Consider the following 18,200-nt stretch of genomic DNA (forward strand, 5'->3'; position numbering starts at 1 on the left):
CATGAAATCAGGAGCAACAGCGACAAGGTTAATGCCATTTATCTCTGGGCAGGGACCTAGGACACCTGAGAGATTGGTCCCAAAGGTCCTTAAAAAGGTTGTAAAGGCTTGAGGATTGAGGGGGCTCTTTAGAAACAACATTTGGATTAGAAGGCTGGTTCTTTCTTCTAGACGAAGGTAAGTTCCCAGCCAATTCCAGCATCTCTCTTAGCTGCCTTTTAGGGTGTCAGATTTATTATCACTGTGCTCAAGAGCTAACTATGAAAACACAGATTATAGCAAAGCATATACACCATTAGAGTTCTTGATAATATCAAGATGACCCTAATTATCTCTTAGAATAATAAAAATTCTGTCCTTTTTGGCTTCTGAAACATCTGGAAGACTTGGCAGCACCACAGAATTTTGATCTGTTTTTACTTTCTATGTAGATGACCAGTGACACCTGACCGTAGAGTGTTGTTCTTACAATCTAGTCCAAGTAAAGACAGGCAAAGGGTATCAAAACATTTTACTATACATTGAACAATTTTCAATGTGGGTTCGGAGCAGAAAAATATCTGACAATTTCAAAATAAAGAGAACTAATCAGCTATGCATCTAGTCACAAGAATGGCAATGACTGTTTTGTGGGCAATTACCATGAATACGAATTGACTTAAAGGCAACCAACGACAACTCCTGTAAATCCCATTATTTAACATAAATCTATGTGGTCTTAAGGAATCAGACAAAAATTCTTTTGGCTGTTGCTCCAAGATTCACAGGATGTTCTGGAAAAGTTCCCTACTATTCTCATTTCTTAGTAAGACTGTAATAAGATCTACATTGGACTAGTCCTTGCTACACTGCTGTAGAGTCGATTTCGACTCATGGTGGCCCTACAAGACAGAGTAGAGCCGCCCCATAGGGTTTCCAAGGCTGTAGTCCTTATGGAAGAAGGCTGCTACATCCTTCTCCCATGGAGAGGCTGTTGGGTTCCACCTGTCGACATTTTGGTTTGCAGGTGAGCACTTAACCACTGCACCACCAGGGCTCCATAATTAAACCCAAAACAAAAATCCATTGCTGTTGAATCAACTCCAACTCATAGCAACCCCACAGAACAAAGTAGAACTACCCCATAGGGTTTTCAAGGAGCACCTGATGGATTCAAACTGCCAACCTTTTGGTCAGCAGCCATAGCACTTAACCACTACGCCACCAGGGTTTCCCCATAGTTACAAGGACCTTAAAATCTCCCAGATGAAGCTATATGATATAGTATGTACTTTCTCCATCCTGTGCATATTCAAGTAAGAAAACAGTCATTTGTCCATGCATTCATGCATGCGCTCTTGTCTCCTGTGTTCAGGTGCTATGAGAGGTGCTGGGTGTACAATGGCCTGCATGACATATGAGAGTCACAGCCCTCTCCCTCTTGGATAAAGTGGACTAAAGGGAAATACAATATAAAAGAATTCATCAATTAGATTAATTAAAATCCAGAAAAGTAAAGATCCTTAGTCCAGGTTACACAGGAAACTTCTGACAGAGTTAGGAACACCTTTATGGTCATTGGAGTCCCTGTGGGGCTAAATTGTTCTGGTTAAAATTGGAATAATAACAATTTCAGGCCAACATACTTACACTTTGTCCTATGGAGATAATTAAGTACAGGAAGACATGTTGTTGCACACAAAGACCTGAAATCAGGAAAAATTATAATAGGGGATTTTATACATCTTTGTATCAGAATAAGCGCTCACATAGTCTATGGACAGACTCACACAGGGCCATTGGTACAGTTTTTTTTTTAATCAACCATAGTAATATCTAGCCTTTAATGAATATTTACCAACACCAGACACTGCACAAAACATTCTATAGTCGTTACTTCACTTAATCTTTACAACAGCTCTATAAGACAGATGTTAATATTATTCTCACCTTGAAAACGAGGAAACTGAAGTTCACAGGTATTAATTTTCCAAGATCACACAGCTTGTAAATGAGTCAGGTGATGGTCCCAGGTCTGTTGGATTCCAGTGCCCAAATTCTTAACCCTGCTAAGCCTTACTACCAACTTTATCAACCAATCAGTCGGGCCGATTGTGTTTTCAGTGAACGGTAACTGGTATATTTGGTGCCTGTAAACCACAACTTCGGTTCTAAATATATCTGAGCTTCTTTCAGGCTAAGGCAAGTCTGACCCATGTAATTTTGATTTGAATTAGTAGGACTTTTTGAGTAGTCCCCAATGCTATAGGAACCTTGTGTGCCCAAGGGATTAGCTAGGACCCTTAAGTGGAATTCTTTTTATCTTCTCCTCCAACATCATTAAGATTGTTTTTTCATGTCCATGAGAACCCCTGCCTGGGGGGAGCCATTTGCTGGTTTGTCCTGAGTTTATTGGGAGTGTTAGTGATGGGACGATGTTGATCCGTAGTCCTGTAACAAGAAACAAGATGAGGTTTATGTAATCATTGCTGAGGGCCAGAACATCTAAATTCCAGCCTGTCTTCCACCCCTAAATCACTGTGAGATAATAGGTAAGTTAATTAACCTCTCTGTGCCTCTACTACAAAATAGAGATATTAATATCTATCTTCCCACCTGCTGAACACCTCAAGAAAACTAAATGAGACGGTGGATCATAAATACATTTAAAAAGTATGAAGTGGTGTATAATAAATTGTCCTTTAGTTACTGGACATCCAGTAGCTCTCCAAGGTTTTTGCCCGGGTCATATTATTCTCTCTTCCCACATGCGCCACCAGTACCAGTTGCCATTGAGTAGATTCCGACTCATGGTAACCCCACACCTTGCGGAGTAGAACTGCTTCATGGAGTTTTTAAGGCTGTGAGCTTTCAGAAGCGGATCACCAGTCATTTCTTCCAAGGTGCCTCAGGGTGAGTTTGAACTGCCAACTTGTCAGTTAGTAGTCAAGTGCTTAACCATTTGCACCAATCCCATATGCATCTACCAACCCAAACCAAGCCCATTGCTGTCAAGTCAATTCCACTCATAGCAACACTATAAGACAGAGTGGAACTGCCCTATGAGGTTTCCCGGGAGCAGCTGGTGGATTTGAACTGCCAACCTTTTGGTTAGCAGTCAAGCTCGTAACCACCGTGCCACCAGGGCTCCCTCATATGCACAGTGCTCTAAAGTTTCCTCTCTTTCCAAGGCCTAACAGAGAAGCTGAACTGAGTCTGATAAATAAAATCAGGTAAGGTGCTATTGAAAGATACAATAGTATTATTTCTGATCCTCTAAATTTACACTGTCTACCCCCACCCATCCTAGCTCCCATTTTCATATTAGCTAGGTACATTTTCGTTTTACAAAAAGAAAATTTTTATTTTTATGAATGAGGGCCTTTATAGGACCCTTCAAATCCTACTTATAAGAATGGGCCTGATTACGTACATATTTGTATATGCAGCATTTATATTTACATATATAATAGAGCACACCAGGGGCACAGTCATAGAAGCTTCCTAGACACAATAAAACACCTCACAGAACCAAGTTGCTGGGACTGAAGGCTGGGGACCATGGTCTCAGGGGACATCTAGGTCAATTGGTATAACATAGCTCATAAAGAAAATGTTCTAAATCCTACTTTGTGAGTAGCGTCTGGGGTCTTAAAAGATTGAAAGCAGCCATCTCAGATACAACTAGTGGTATCATCCCATCCAGAGCAAAGAAGAATAAAGAAAACCAAAGACACAGGAAGCAATTAGTTCAATGGACTAATGGACCGCATGAACCACAGCACTACTAGCCTGAGACCAAAAGAACTAGATGGTGCCCAGCCACCACCACCAACAGCTCTGACCGGGATCACAACAGAGGGTCCCAGATAAGGAGAAAAATGTAGAACAAAATTCAATTTCACACAAAAAAAGATCAGACTCACTGGTCTGGCAGAGACTGGAGAAAGCCCTGAGACTATGGCCCCCCAGACATCCTTCTAACTCAGAACTGAAGTCACTCCTGAAGTTTGCCTTTCAGCCATATATTAGACAGGCCTATAAAATAAACAATAAAACCAGTGAGGACCATGCTCCTTAGAACAATCAAGTAAGTATAGGAGACCAAATGGGCAATACCTGCCCAAAAGCAAAGAGGAGAAGGCAGGAAGGAGCAAGAAAACCACACGAATGGTAATGGGGAACCTGGGGTGGAAAGGAGGAGAGTGCTGACACATTGCAGGGGTTGCGCTCGATGTCACGGAACAATTTGTATATAAATTATTGAATGGGAAATTAATTTGCTCTGAAAACTTTCACCTAAAGCACAATAAAATGTTAAAAAGAAAAAGAATGGGCCTGACCTGGTTCCAAACTGTAATTAACAAAACACATGAGACTTTGAGTGACTTTCTACCTAGTGACTGCTGGGTAGGGGGAGTGTTAACAGAAGCATCTGTAACAGCATTCTGGTTGGAGGGTCTGCTCTAGCCTGCTCTGCCCCCAACAGTCCAGAGAATGCTCTGCATTCAGTGCCCGGTGCCTTTCAGTGTGAGGCCCCAAGCTGAGCGGTGCCCAGACAGGAATACTCATCAGCCTGATCTCCTCCAAGCAGAGATTCAAGGAGATGGAGAGAGGAGATATTTTCCTCATACAGGAAACCAGTGTGCCATTTGAGTACTAAATTATTTAAAGTCAAAACCAAACCCACTGCCATCCAGTCAATTCCGACTCATGGCAACCCTGTGTGTAACAGAGTAGAACTGCTCCATAGGGTTTTCTTGGCCGTAACCTTTATGGAAGCAGATCGTTGGGTCTTTCTTCCACAACGCCACTGGATGGGTTCAAACTGCTAACCTTTAGGCTAGTAAAAAAAAAAAAAAGCCATCGCCATCAAGTCGATTCTGACTAATAGTAATCCTATAGGACAGAGTAGAACTGACCCATAGGGTTTTCAAGGAACAGCTGGTGAATTGGAACTGCTGACATTTTGGTTAGTAGCTGAGCTCTTAACCATAGCACCACCAAGTACCTGTAGTCCAGTGAAAACAGTTTGCGCTACCTAGGGACCTAATACGTACTAATAAGATGGGTAAAATTTCAGCAACCATGTTTTCTTAATACAAAGGTATGAAGTTATACCAGGCCTGTAAAAGGGATGTTTTCCTCCCGTGAACCCTTAGGTTATTCTCTACAAGACCATGTACTCTGCCTAAATGAAAGCCTAGTCTGATTGTGAAAGAGATCTATTCATTTATTCATTCATTCAAAAACATTTATTGACCAGTCTCTAGGTGGCACAAATGATTAAGTGCCAGCCAAAGGCACCTCGAAAGAAAGGACTAGCGATCTGCTTCTGAAAAATCAGCTTCAAAAACCCTATGGAGCACAGTTCTGCTCTGACACACATTCCATATTGGAATGGACTCGAAGGTAACTGGTTTGATTTTAGCTTATTCTAGGCACTAGAGGGGAAGGAATAAGATATTGTCCTTGCCCTGCAGAATATTATAAGAAAACAAGACATATATAAAGCCAAATACCAGAAAAGTAAAATAATCATTTTAGAAAAGTTTTCAAGACATTCTACTTATTACTCTACCACACACATGAAAGTATGTATTGTGCGATTGTGAAAAGGAGAGGAATTTATGAACTGTCCAAAGCTAGAAGTCTATATTTTTGTTGTTTATAAAACTGCTGTACTTCTCTTAACTCTTGGTTAGGAGCATAGGGAAAAGTTATACAAGGTGTGAAGAGGTTGTGGCTACAGTTAAGGGTCAGTATACTAGAGGCTAAGAGCTAACTCTGCAACCACAAACCAGTAATGAAGTCATCATGCTTAGTGCTGCAGAACTGGCACAAGCTGATCCCTTTTTCTAGGAAGGCAACCCTTCAAAGAAAAGTGAAGGAGGACTCTTTGTATAGGACAATGTGACCCTAATGCATAAAACAGGCATGGAAGCCCGATCATTGTGACTTCATATTTGATGGCCAATAGATTATTGCTAGGAAATGTTCAGATTTAGAAGGTCAGGGGTTATTAGTTCAGCTGATTCTTGCAAAACAAAAATGAAGTCAAAGTCCTCAGCTCGATTGCCACACAGGGCAAATTTACTTGGCTCTTACTCAGTGTCGTAGACTATAGTTAACTCTAGCCAATGCTCTTGAAAACGTGAGTGAAAAACACAAGGTAGAATAGGGGGTGGCTTGCAAAGCATAAATTCATCTCTATAATTATAAAAGTTATAGGTGGTAAAACATTGCCATCACCTCCATTCTAAAGACGCAGCATTTTCTTTCCTAACGTATTTTCTCTTTTGTCCTAGAAAAATCCAATGTGCCAATGTGGTTTTATGAGGGATGAAAACCAAACTGGAGAGATCCAGTTCCACTTTCAGCCATTTTCACCCATCCTGGAGGTACAGATGTTTATTTATGTGAGTTTCCTGTTAATGTATATTGGCAGCCTCATTGGTAATGCCACAATCTTCCTTACTATCTGGGCTGTGCGTTCCCTGCACATCCCCATGTATTTCTTTCTGGCCAATCTGGCAGTTCTGGAAATCTTTTACTCTTCTACTGTTGCCCCTCTGGCCTTGGTCAACCTCCTGGCTATGGGGAAAATACCCATCTCTTTCACTGGCTGTGGCACACAGATATTCTTCTTTGTCTTTCTGGGCAGTGCTGACTGTATCCTCTTGGGAATCATGGCTTATGATCGGTTTGTCGCTATTCAGGATCCCTTGTCTTACAGCCTCGTCATGAGATGGCTGCTGTGTGCCCAACTGGCTGTGGGAGCCCTGGTTCTGGGTTTCATTCTAGCGTTATTACTGACACTTTTTATTTTCCATCTGCCATTTTGTGGCCACAATAGAATCACTCACTTCTACTGTGATGTACTCCCTGTTTTGCGGTTGGCATGTGGAGATACTCAAATGCCAGAAGCCATGATCTTCATCACCAGTGTCATCATCCTTACCATCCCCTTTTCCCTCATCTCCATCTCATACATCTTCATTGTGGCTACCATTTTGAAGATCCGCTCGGCAGAGGGACGACATAAGGCCTTCTCTACTTGCTCTTCTCATCTGACTGTGGTTCTCCTTCAATATGGCTGTTGCAGCCTTATCTATTTACGCCCGAGCTCTAGCTACAACCCAGAAATGGGACGTGTAGTTTCTGTTGTCTACACCTTTGTTACACCCATCTTGAATCCTTTAATCTACAGTATGAGGAACAAGGAGCTGAAAGATGCACTAAATAAGGTACTTAAAAGCCATGTATTGATCTAGGAAATGTGGAAGTTTCTGGATTCATGTAAATGGCAGGAAATAATTCTTTGGAAAATGATAAACTCGAGGATTAAATGATCTAAACAAGTAGGGGATTGGATTTTCTACCTCATCAAGCCCAAATTCCTATTTCTAGCTCCCAATTATAGTGTAAGTTCCTGAAAGGTGAATATTATCATTTAAAATAAGAGAGAGTGAACTCCTGATGGACAGGTATTTTTTTCCGTTTTGTTCACTGATCCATCCCCAGTGCCTAGAGCCAATGTGAACAATCAGTACATATTTATCGAATTAATGAATTCATTCAGGTGATGGCAAAGAACTTTCCTTTTTTTTTTTTTTTTGATGTCTCCACACAACACTATATCTTTGCACATACTGGGCATTCAATAAATACTTGTAGAATAATCAAAAGAGGTCCCCTCTAAGAGCTCTAATGCTTCTTCATGTTTCCACCCAGAAACTCTTATTTTTCTTCCCTTTATTGACTGAGTCTTGGGAAATGTTTATCATACCGACCAGTTTTGAGAAGTTGTAAAACTATAATGCACAAATATCTGGTATAAACTGGCATTTTAAAAAGCGTAATTGGTGATGCTTCAAAAACAAAAACAAGGTCTTTACACCATTTTGTTCTCATTCATTATGGGAAATTTCAAGAAGGGGTGAAAGATTAACGATTGTATGGCAGAATTGGTATGAGAACATCCTTTCCCCATTCTGCCAACCTATCATATTATGTTTCTATTTTTTATAAATAATAACATTTCTACATTTATAAGTATAGTACACATCCATTATAGAAAAATTGGGAAACATAAAATTAGACAGAAAAAAAAGTTTTAAAAAATCACCTGTAATCCCACCAATTAAAAGGACCCTCAAATGGAAAACCTGGTGGCATAGTGGTTAAGAGGTATGGCTGCTAACCAAAAGGTTAGCAGTTCAAATCCACCAGGTGCTCCTTGGAAACTCTATGAGGCAGTTCTACTCTGTCCTATGGGGTCACTATGAGTCAGAGTCAACTCGAGGGCAATGGGTTTTGTTTTTTTTCCTTATAAGAATTACAGAAAAAAAAAAAAGGATAGCTGCTGAGGCTGCTTATGTACTATCAACACCTCCTGGGATTTGGTATCTTGGTTTGGAGGTTTAGGGTCATGGTTTCATGGGACATCCCAGTTAATTGGCCTAATAACATGTTTAGTACTTCTGCTCTACCTCCTAGTTTGTTGTGCAGTGGTGCCTCGGGTCTTAAAGACTTAAACGTGATCATCCAAGGTACCTTTGGTCTCTATTTACCTGGAACAACAAAGGAAGGAGAGTCAGGAATAGGAGAAGGATATGGAATGTGTGGCTAATTGCCTCCATGAACAGCTGCCTCCTTTGCCATAAAACCAGAAAAACTGTATGGTGTCCAGCTACCATTACTGAACATTTGATCAAAGATTCCATAGAAGAATTCTGATCAAAAGGGGGAAAATTTCAGAACAGAATTTCAAATTCTCATGAACTCTAGACTTTGTGGAGCCATGGGGGGGGTGGATGAACCCATGAAACTATTGCCCTGAGATAATCTTCAAAGCTTAACCAAAAATATTCCCTGAAGTCATCTTAACTTAACTAGTGAAAAACGCCTGCCTTGAGCATTATGCTTTTTTTTTTTTTTCTTTCCTAACACTATGCTCTTTTAAGGGCTATGTGGGATTGAAGTGACAACAGTAACTCAAAAGAGTAGATAGAAACCTTAGATGGCAGTGAGTTTATGTTAATGAGGGAGAAACAACTCAGAAAAGGAGGGTGAGAATGGTTGCACAACTTGAAGAACGTAATCAATGTCACTAAATTGTACATGTAGAAACTGTTGAATTGGTGTGTGTGTGGCTGTGTATATGCCCAACAACAACAAAATAAATAAAATTTAGGGAAAAAAAAAAGGAACCTCAGATAGGATTTGGGTCTTTATTCATTATGTATATCATGAAGAGCCTTTATATCCTGCTTCATTCTCTAACCTGTAACCTTCTAAAACATAATTTTGCCATGATGTATCTATTTCTCTTTATTGACATTCAGATGGCTACCAATTTTTCACTATTGTAAGTATCACTGTGATAAATATCCTTGCATATAATTCATTGTGTATAACTCTGATTACTTCCTTAGGGTTAAAATATTTTAGACCCCTAGATAACACATTACTAAACTGCATTCCAGAAAGGCAACTTATTTATACTCACACAAAGTATTTACAAAAGTATTCACCTCATAATGTCATCACCAATGCTGGGTTCCTTTTTTCCTTCTTCCTTCCGTCCTTCCTTCCTTCTCTCCTCAAAACCCGGTGCCATCCGACTACTCTGTCAATTTGATAGTTTTACAATGGCACCTATTTGTCTTAATTTACATTTATGGAGATGAGTCAGAATTGACTCTACTACTCTTTGTCAATTTGATAGTTTTACAATGGCACCTATTTGTCTTAATTTACATTTATGGAGATGAGTTGGCAGTGGGTTTGGTTTTGGTTTTATCTTTTTACGTATTTCACAGCCTTTTGTAAATTATTTTTGTGGATTTTTCTGAAGTGTTTCAAGAATTTTAAGATTTACTTTTATGCCTCTGTGTTTTATTTCAACACTTTCTCTGTAACACATGTGGAAAATATTTTGATAGTTTGTTAATGATTTTATGTGTAATATGTGTTATTACATTTTTGTTATCATTATGTAATTTAGTATTCCAATTTCTTCTTTGTGATTTTTCCATTTTTATTCCAAAAAGTCACAGTCTTGAAAACCCTAGGGGGTAGTTCTACTCTGCACACGTGGGCTTGCCATGAGTGGGAATCCACTCAGTGGCAAACAACAATGATTTGCACATATCACATCTGGTAGACTGAAATGGCCCCCCAAAGATATCCTCGTCCTAATCCCTAGATCCTGGAACTATTTAACGTTACATGACAAAGAGGACTTTGCAGATATGGTTAAGGATCTTTACAAAAAAAAAAAAAAAACAAACCCAGTGCCGTCAAGTTGATTCCAACTCATAGCGACCCTATAGGACAGAGTAGAACTGCCCCGTAGAGTTTCCAAGGAGCACCTGGCAGATTTGAACTGCCAGCCCTTTGGTTAGCAGCCGTAGCACTTAACCACTATGCCACCAGGGTTTCCTAGGGATCTTTAGATGGGAGATAATCCTGGATTATCTGGGTAAGCCCGAGGTAAACACAAAAGTATAAGAGGAAGATAAGAGAAAAACAAATGACAAAAGATGCAGAGAGCAAGCAAGATTGGAAGATGCTACTCTGCTCTGCTCGCTTTGATGGTGGAGGATGGAACCACAAGCCAAGGAATGCAAACAGCCTCTATTGTTGTGTATCAATGAGTCAATTTCAACCCTATATGACAGAGTAAAACTGTCCAATAGGGTTTCCTAGGCTGTAATCTTTATGGGAGCAGATCGCCAGGACTTTTCTCCTGCATAGCCACTTGTGGGTTTAGACCCCCAACCTTGCCATAAGCATCCAAGTGCTTAACTATTGCACCATCAGGGCTCCTTAGACAGCCTCTAGAAACTAGAAAAGGCAAGGAATAGAATTCTGCTCTTAAGCCTCTAGAAGGAATGCAGCCCTGTGGCCCATTTGAGACTTCCGACCTCCAGAACTATGAGAATAAATTTGTGTTGTTTTAAGCTAGTAGATTTGTGGTAATTTGTTACAGCAGCAATAGGAAGCTAATATACCACAGTTCGGGACTTAGCTCATATCCAGTAAACTACCTGGGCCTTGTTCATGACATTTTATATAATAGATTCTCAACAAATATTAATCAAATTGAATTGAGTCCTCTTCAAAAAAAAAAAAAAAACTTTAATGTAAACAATACTTTACCAAAGTATAATTTTCAAAAAGTTAAAAACATGACTCTTATTCAAATATACTGTGAGCATATGCCAAACATTCATTTAACTCATCAACGAGAGAACCAGCAGGATGGCAAAGCTGGTTCAAAAGAAGATATAAGAAACTATGAACTATATACACAATGAGTCAAAAAATGCTCCAGTAAGACTCAAAAGTTAAATGACTAATGTCCTGCAGGGCAATAAAACTGGCCCCTTTGGGATTATCTTTTCTACCAAGATGAAATTATCTCTACTGAAAAAAGTAATTTGCAACATGTCAACCTTCTATAAGTTAACATGGAACTTTACAGAGTCTGAGACCTCCTCAACAGCAAATAGTAAGTCAAACACAGTTCCCTTCCCCTGGAACTTCAAATGATCCTTAGGCAGGCTTGTCAGGTAATGCTCTTGTTATGACATTGAAAGAGAGTACACAATAATCTTTTTCCCCCTCATTTCCAAGTTTTGTATAATTTTTCTAAACAGACTTGTTCCAGTCATCTATTCCTGAGTAATAAATTACTCCAGATTTTGTTGTTGAAAATCACATTTTGTGCGTCAGGAATTTGGGCAAGGCTTGGATGAGTAATTCTTCTGCTGTGCTTGGTGTCAAATGGGGTCACTCAATAGTCAGTTGGCAGCTTAGCTGGTATGGAGAGTCCAAGACAGCTTCACTCAGATGCCTGCTGTCTTGACCAGAGTTGTTGGTAAATTAGATTCTGCTGGGCAGTTCTCCTTCTCTGTATAGTCTCAGGGCCTTTATGATCCTTGCAGCAAGATAACTGAGTATCTTGTATGGACTTACACTGCCAATCTTCTTAAAGACTAGATCCAGAAGTGGCATGGCATCACTTCTCCCATCCTTCATCGGTCAAAGTCCAGTTCAGATTCAAGGAGAAGGGCTCACAGAACGCACCTCTTAAGGGCAGTACTGTCAAAGCATTTGAGGCCATGTTTAATCCATCACAAGCTATGTTTTGTAAATTTCGATTTTCATTATTTGGGTAATCCTTTTTGTCCTAACATCTATCGCACCAAGGGTCCCCATTACCTTCTGGAAGGTTCACCACAGATTTCTTGGTTACATGAAAAATGACCCAGCGGCCGCTCCAGAACTCTTCTTCTCCTTCTCTGTAGCCCTCTGCAAGCACTCACAGGCAATGCTTTCAGAGCAATGGTTCTCATAGTACTGGACCCAGCAGCATCAGCATCACCTGAATGCGAAGCTCTGGGGGTGGCATCTAGCAGTTTGTGTTTTAACAAGCCCTCTTGGTGATTCAGAGGCATCCTAAAGTTTGAGAATCACTATTTAGAGATGTATGTTACTTAATAAAAATTATTATCATTTGAAACTAGTCTCACAAGAATTCACAGAGCCTGTAAATAACACAATGGGTTATTTACAGCTTCTGGGGAAAGGACAGAATGATGCCAAATAAAGCCTGGTGTAGTGGTTTTCTCTAATAGATGGCCTCTCTCAGTTATCAAAAGCCTCTTCCACCAACCTGGAGTTTAGGAGACAGCTCTCTTCTTCCACCCACTCAAGGGATACTCTCAGCAGAGCCATACTTTATTTCTAAAGAATCTCTTGTGAAAAGAACTAGTGCCTTCTCCATCTTATAAAAGCCCAGTAAACCACTCAAAAAAATTATTCTCTTCAAGGGAATCCCATAATCTCCCTCACAGACCAGTGTCTTAGAGAAAAAATGGGAATTTTTGTTGATTATATGAAGAAGAACTCGGCATCAGGATTGGAGGGAGACTTGTTAACAACATGTAATATGCAGATAACATAAACTTGCTTGTTGAAAGTGAAGAGGACTTCAAGCACTTATTGATGAAGATGAAAAACTATAGCCTTCAGTATGGATTACATCTCAACATAAAGAAAACAAAAATCCTCACAACTGGACCAATAAGTAACATCACGATAAACGAAGAAATACTGAAGTTGTCAAGGATGTCATTTTACTTGAATCAATAATCAACGTCCACGGAGGCAAAAGACAAGAAATCAAACAATAGATTGGATTGGCAAATCTGCAAATGACCTCTCGAAAGTGTTAAAAAGCAAAAATGTCACTTTGAGGACCAAGGTGCACCTGACTCAAGCTATGATATTTTCAATTGCCTCATACGCACGTGAAAGCTGGACAATGAATAAAGAAGACTGAAGAACTGACGACTCTGAGTTACAGTGTTGGCGAAGAATACTGAATATACCATGGACTGGCAGAAAAAATAAATCTATCTTCGAAGAAGCACAGCCAGAATGCTCCTTAGAAGTGAGAAGCGAGAGATTCGGTCTCACTTGCTTTGGGTGTGTTATCAGGAGGGACCAACCCTTGGAGGTGGACATCATGCTTAGTAGAGGGTCAGTGAAAAAGAGGAAGATTCTTAATGAGATAAGTTGATACAGTGGCTGCAACAATGGGCTTCAACATCTCTACCACTGAGGATGGCACAGGACCAGGCAATGTTTCCTTCTGTTACACACAGGGTCCCTATGAGTCGGGACTGGATGGCAACTAACAACAACGAAAGGGGATCTTATAATCTCCTTATAGACAGGTGTTTCATGAGAGGAAACAGGAATTTTTGTTGATCTTCTCTATATCTTGTTTCCTATTTTCTTAATTTCTGCTTTTATCTTCATTCTTTCTTTCCTTGGGTTTATCCTATAGTTCTTATTTTCAGGCTTCTCTAATTTCTTATATAAGCTGCTTTACCTATATCCTAAAAGTTTTGGCATGTTGCATTTATCATTCATTTCTAAGTATTTTTGACTTTCTATTGTGTTGTCTTAATTGGTCCATGAATTAGAGGTTTTATTTTAATTTTTTAATTTCTGAAAGTATAGGTTTTTTTTCCTAACCTATTTTTAATATAATAATGAGAAAATATGGTGTGCAATATCAAGAATCAGAAAGCTTTTTTGCAAAGAGCCAGATAATAAATATTTTCAGCTTTGCAGGCAATATAATCCTCATTGTAAGTACTCAATTCTGCCATTGTAGCACTAAAGCAGGCAAAAACAGTATGTGAATAAATGAGTGCAGCTGAATTTCAGTAAAACTTTATTTATTAAAACAGGCAGCTGCCCAGATTCGACCTATCGGCCATAGTATACTATCTCCTAGTCTACCATTTCGGTGTTAACTGTTGAGACATGCTGTTACCCAGTACACGAAATTTTGTAAAGTTCTATGCATGCTTGAAAACCAATTATCATGCTATCCCAGGCCTGCTTGCACTTCTTAAGGTTCAGGCCTGGCCCAGGTAAACATTTGCTTTTATCCTGACACAGTGATCGAGAGATTGGGCTTTTGGAATCAGAGAGACCCAGGCTACCTCTACCTACTTAGCCACTGGGTGACCTGGGGCAAATTACTGAACCTCTCTAATCCTCAGTTTTCTCATTTATAGAATGAACAAAATAATAGTATGTACCTCATGGGGTTGACATAAGGATTCAATGAGATAAGGACTATGTAGAGCACCTAGCAGAATGCCAGGCAGGCTTCAACCATTATTAGTAGTAGTAGGTTCAATCATTGTGTCATCGAATCACTTACTCCATCCAACAAACAGGTATAATTATACCCATTTTACAATCAAAGAAACTAAGGCACAGAGAAGTTCAGATTAACTTGCCCAAAATCTCTTAGCCAGTATCAAAGCATTGATTCTCACCCTGAACTACTATTCCCAAATGCAACGTTCCCCATACTCAGGCTGATTAATCCGGTCACACTAACAAGTGAGGAATTTACTATACGCCACTCCTAGGCGAGGCTGCATTTTAAGAGACACCCAGAGAAAGGAGTTGAGAAAAGGGTTGCGAAACGCACAAGAATTAATTCCCAGTCGTGCAAGTTTAGTCCTTTACGAGGAAAGAGATGGTTCAGTAAAGACAAACGGGATTAAAGAGCAGTAAGCAGCCACCAGACTTTGGAAGCTGGGTGCCAAGGCTTATAACCCGGACAAAGTCTTTTCTGGACTTGATCCTCTAACGGAGCGGTGTCACCCAGCGGCGCCCCCAGGCTCCTCGGCCTCCATGACCTTGCTGTCGTCCCACCGGGAAGGGAAACGGCGGGGCTGCCCTCTGCGGTTCTCCACGTGCCCGAAGCGCCCGGCGCCTAAAAATACCACCCTAATTCAACCGCCGGAACATGCCTTCGGCTTTTTACAAAACGGGGCAGTCATCACTTGAAACCACATAAATCACAGCCCTGGGCTGCTGTTGATTCTGCGGGTAATGCGCCGCTGACAGTGAGACACATTCTGCCCTTAACGATGACCATGAATTTATCTTTTCGCTCTCTGCTTGGCGCAGATCGTATCGTGAGGACACCGAGCAGCTGGGGAAGCTCCATTTCTCCCAGCCCAGACTAAACCCGGGGCTCTTCAAAGCCATATCCTGTGACAATCACACGGGTTTCCTCCGCCCCGCAGCTGACGGAAAACTCGTGACTGTCTTTCAGCTCCGAGGTGAGCGCGGGGCGGGCAAGCAGAAACAGGGGGCGGAGCTGCAAGTCCCCGACTCGCAGGACGCCCCCGATGGGCAGCGCCTGCGCAGTCTCTCGCCACGGGACCTCCTTCCCGCCGCCAAGACTAGGAAGCGGGACGCCAAATCTGTCCCTGCGCAGCCGCCGCCGCCCTGCGCCCAGCGGGGCGGCCGCCCTCCCCCAGGCGCGCCTGCGCACGTTCCCACGCACGCTCCGGGCGTACGGCGGCGGCCAGGGGTCGCGAGCCGGTGGAGGACCCGCGCGCGGAGAAGCCCGGAGAGTCAGCGTTTCTTCCCTCCCTCCCCTACTCCCCTCCCCGCTCCCTCCCCCCCCTTCCCAAGAATGTTCCGCTACGAGGTGAGCTGTTGCGGCCGGAAGTGACCCCTCCCTCCCTCACGCGCCCCTCTTCCTCTCGCCCCCCCCCCGGGCGCGTCCGTCCCGCGCTCCTGGGTGGGGGTTAGGGGACAGGTGGCGGGAGCCGCGGGACAGCGGAGCACCACCACCGGGGGTCATCGGTCTAATCCGAGGGCTGTGAGCCGGTCTCGGGGGGTCGGGACTGCCCCATCAATTCCGCTGGGGAGAGCTGGCCTCTGTTTTGCGGTGGGGAGGACCCGTTAACCGCTGTAACCAGACTCCTCCACCTCTGTCCCGGGAGGAGCCCAGGAGGGGAGCGGTGTGCATCGACCCCGTGACCATTCCTGAGGAGGTAGAGTCACCCGGGGACGCCCAGAGACGCGTTTCCCGCCTTGGAGTCTGCACCCCTTCTCCCCCGGTTACTGACACTCACCCATACACACTTAACAACCACCCGGTCAGGGGAGCGGGGACTTGTCGTTTGACTGGGGCCCTGACTGTTTACTAATGAGAGCCCAGAGTTGGGAGGGGGGCGTGTCCAGCAGAAGTTTTCTTGAGTGGAGGGAGACCTGGGTTTGGTGACGGATGCCGGGAATGTAGCAATAGTTCTGACCCTGTCACTAACCCACTGTGTGACCTTCAGTGCCTCCTTATCTTTGGGCAAAGGTTTCTGTATTTGTGAATGAAAGGCTTGTCTGGATTCTTTGTGATTCAGAAAGGCGGTGATTTGGTTAAGTAGATCTCTGTGATTTGGAAGGGCGTGCTGCTGGAAGTTGCCTCTGATGTGGAGGGAATTGCATGTCTGCTTTATATAAGTTTGGGAGGACTTAGAGATGGGTAGAGTGGCCCTTTGGCCTAATCATTCCTTTAGGAACAGCGTAGCTGAGAGGTAGCCAGGCAAGATCATTGTCAACCTACTTACTGAGAGATTGTGACATTCCAGTTCGGAGCCTTTGGAAATTGTGAACAGATGAGCTCCATACTTGATGGGAGAGGTCCTAGACCAAACTGATCTTATGTAAACATAAAGAGATGATGGGATAAAGTGGGCAGAAGTTGCCAAAAGAAAACATGGAGAATAAATCTATTGAAGAGTGAAGTGGAAGGGGAAAATGTTTAAAATGGAGCACCAAAACCGATACAGTGATATCTAGCATTTGTTCAGCAGCCCATTGCTACTGCTTTTGATGCTAACAACTCTCCAAGATAGGTGATACTGTACCTGCACTGCAGTTTAAGAGACTGAGGCTTAGAGCCTGAAACATAATAGGTACTCAGTCAGAAAGAACATGACTTGCGGGACCGGAACTTGAATTTGCCATGTTGCAGCTTTTTCAGAATTCACTTACTGGTTGAAAATTTAGCCTTCTGTTTTGTCACTAGAATTTGAGCCTGTAGAAAAAAGAAGAGAGAAGGATGGAAAATGCAGAGAAAGCTTTACAAGAGAGTAGCAGTTGAAAAACACAGCATGGATGTAATAAGGAAAATGAGATTTTGGTTGAAAAAAGATGTATAATACTCAAGCAAAATAATGAAGCATTTATTTTCATTCTCATTTTACTCCAACCAGTGATGTAAAGAAAGTTTCAGGCCTAATTTCTGGTTGCGTGGGGAAATGTTACTATTAAATTCTTGATAAATTAAAGAAATGAAACACTTGGGAAGCAAGATTAAATGAAGTAAGGAACAGGAAATAGTAAATGAAAGAAAGGAGGATACTGGAATCTTCCAAGTCAGGCAAATTGGGAAGTGGAGGAAATGCCATCTTCACAAAAAGTCGTAGTAAGGCTATTATGATCATTGGGAAGAGAAAATGAACATTTTTAAAACAAGGATGTAAACTTGATGAATAGCTAATACCTTTTCTCCTCTTTTTCAGTCTTTGGAGGATTGTCCTCTAGATGAAGATGAAGATGCATTTCAGGGCCTAGGAGAGGAAGATGAAGAGATTGATCAGTTCAATGATGATACATTCGGGTCAGGTGCAGTTGGTAAGTGGCATCTTTCTTTCTCATATCATCTTGGTCTCTTACTCCTTTATCAGTGCTTTGTCTTCATAGTAGACCTTCATTCACTAATTTGGCAAGACACCTTCTATTCTTAGAATAGTTCGGTCTTCACTAGAAGCATCTACCCTCCTCCTCTGGGCCTCTTTTTGCCTCACTTTTTTTTTAATAAA

The 18,200-nt window shown here is 41.8% G+C and overlaps 2 protein-coding genes across 4 annotated transcripts in view; both read left to right on the top strand.

Moving 5' to 3' along the window:
• The first annotated feature begins 5,588 nt into the window (after nt 1-5,588).
• Nucleotides 5,589-15,372, top strand: LOC100663176 (olfactory receptor 10V1-like). Its single transcript, XM_010599210.3, has 2 exons — nt 5,589-7,226; nt 15,178-15,372. Exons 1-2 carry the CDS (start codon nt 6,297-6,299, stop codon nt 15,370-15,372), a joined length of 1,125 nt encoding a protein of 374 aa, XP_010597512.3. The 5' UTR covers nt 5,589-6,296.
• Nucleotides 15,373-15,912: 540 nt separating this feature from the next.
• The window catches only part of PATL1 (PAT1 homolog 1, processing body mRNA decay factor), a 44,391-nt gene continuing 42,103 nt past the window's right edge, over nt 15,913-18,200 (top strand). For 2 of the 3 annotated variants that reach the window (XM_003419379.4, XM_064288019.1), the window contains exons 1-2: nt 15,913-16,024; nt 17,901-18,012. In XM_003419379.4, coding sequence (XP_003419427.1) covers nt 16,010-16,024; nt 17,901-18,012 — 127 coding nt within the window. In that variant the 5' untranslated portion in view covers nt 15,913-16,009. Of the gene's footprint in view, nt 16,025-16,079; nt 18,013-18,200 lie in introns of those variants that run through there. The other variant, XM_064288018.1, reaches the window with a different exon arrangement.

This window comes from Loxodonta africana, chromosome 7, assembly GCF_030014295.1.
Source record: "Loxodonta africana isolate mLoxAfr1 chromosome 7, mLoxAfr1.hap2, whole genome shotgun sequence".
In the NCBI taxonomy this organism is placed as follows: Eukaryota; Metazoa; Chordata; class Mammalia; order Proboscidea; family Elephantidae; genus Loxodonta; species Loxodonta africana.